Source organism: Sphaeroforma arctica (genome assembly GCF_001186125.1).
Source record: "Sphaeroforma arctica JP610 unplaced genomic scaffold supercont1.7926, whole genome shotgun sequence".
In the NCBI taxonomy this organism is placed as follows: domain Eukaryota; class Ichthyosporea; order Ichthyophonida; genus Sphaeroforma; species Sphaeroforma arctica.
The window spans coordinates 1-1,329 of NW_014032632.1; the positions used below are offsets into that span (position 1 = coordinate 1).

At 37.8% G+C, this 1,329-nt stretch overlaps 1 protein-coding gene across 1 annotated transcript; it reads right to left on the bottom strand.

The window, feature by feature from the left end:
- Nucleotides 1-414: 414 nt before the first annotated feature.
- SARC_16372 (hypothetical protein) lies at nt 415-636 on the bottom strand (the record flags this gene model as incomplete). Its single annotated transcript, XM_014289520.1, has 1 exon — nt 415-636. A coding segment is annotated over one exon (222 nt), but the record flags the coding sequence as incomplete, so codon positions are not given.
- Between the last annotated feature and the right edge of the window lie 693 nt (nt 637-1,329).

Genomic DNA, 1,329 nt, shown 5'->3' on the forward strand with positions numbered 1-1,329 from the left:
GAACACAAGAAAGGTAAGTAATATATATATATATATATATATATATGTGTGTGTGTGTACACGTACACGTATACATACACGTATGTATATGCTTACATGCTTGTACACGTATACATATACATATACATGTATACACACACACACACACCCACATATATATATATTTATAAATCTAGTGTAGTATAGTTGTGTTGAATCAACAGTTTGTGTGAGAGTGCACATACACGTATGCATGCATATATCCGTGTGTATGTACGTGCTTGAGTTTGTGTGTATGCGTCGCTATTTTGAAAATGTTGTCTATCGATACTTAACAAAAAACAATCGCCTATATAAATTTCAAGAAGTGCCCATCTATTCGACATACAAAACATATCATCCCCACCCCAACCATCACTATGGCAACTAACACACCTCAGTCCTATCCCATTCAGCAGCATATGGCTTCAACTCCTTCTCAGCAAAACCATCAGCCATATCCAGCAACATACGTTGATCTTCATTAAGACCATGTGCTCTATCTAATATAGAGGAAGACTGAGTTGACATGGACCGGCCGGCATATTGAACCACTTGTGCTTGTGCTCGAGCACCTCTAGTGAGTGATGTGCAACTCGTGCGGATTAGACCCAGCATTATGAAAATATAGTATAGTTAAGTAGGCTAAGCTGGTACAGACACTGCTATAAATACCTAGTGTTTGAATGAAATGTAGTTCTATATATATCGAAGTATATACCTATATAATCGACGATTATCCTAGATTCCGTGGTATATATCTATCGACTATATAGTGCTACTGGTGTATGTGTATGCTTATCGATATACCTCTACAGTCTATACCCAACACTACTTTTTATTAAAAGAGTCCAAGATAACCTTGGTCGTGCTGGATACTTCCGATTAGCCTATATACGTCTGCCTGTGTAAACATACCAAGTGAGCGAAGGTAAACACACATAAATAACAGCGACGTTTCTGCGGAGATTGTGTATATTTTCATTGGTGCAATCATGATATCCGGCCAACGGTAGTCACTAATTTATGCAATTCAAGCTTTGTAGTACCGAACTGACACATATATATATATATATATATACATATAAGTGCCTATCACATGAAGCTATGAAACAAGTGTATATTTAACAAATATATAAAATACATTTTGCGGCGGGGAAAAAACATCGCCTTCTAAATATATGACACATTGTAGAGAAATCTTGAAACCACCATAAATAGAGCCACCTACACACGCCACCATAATCAGTGCCTACACTTCCCACCTACTCATACCTAGGGGGGGGGTGGGGGGGTTACGGTACATACACT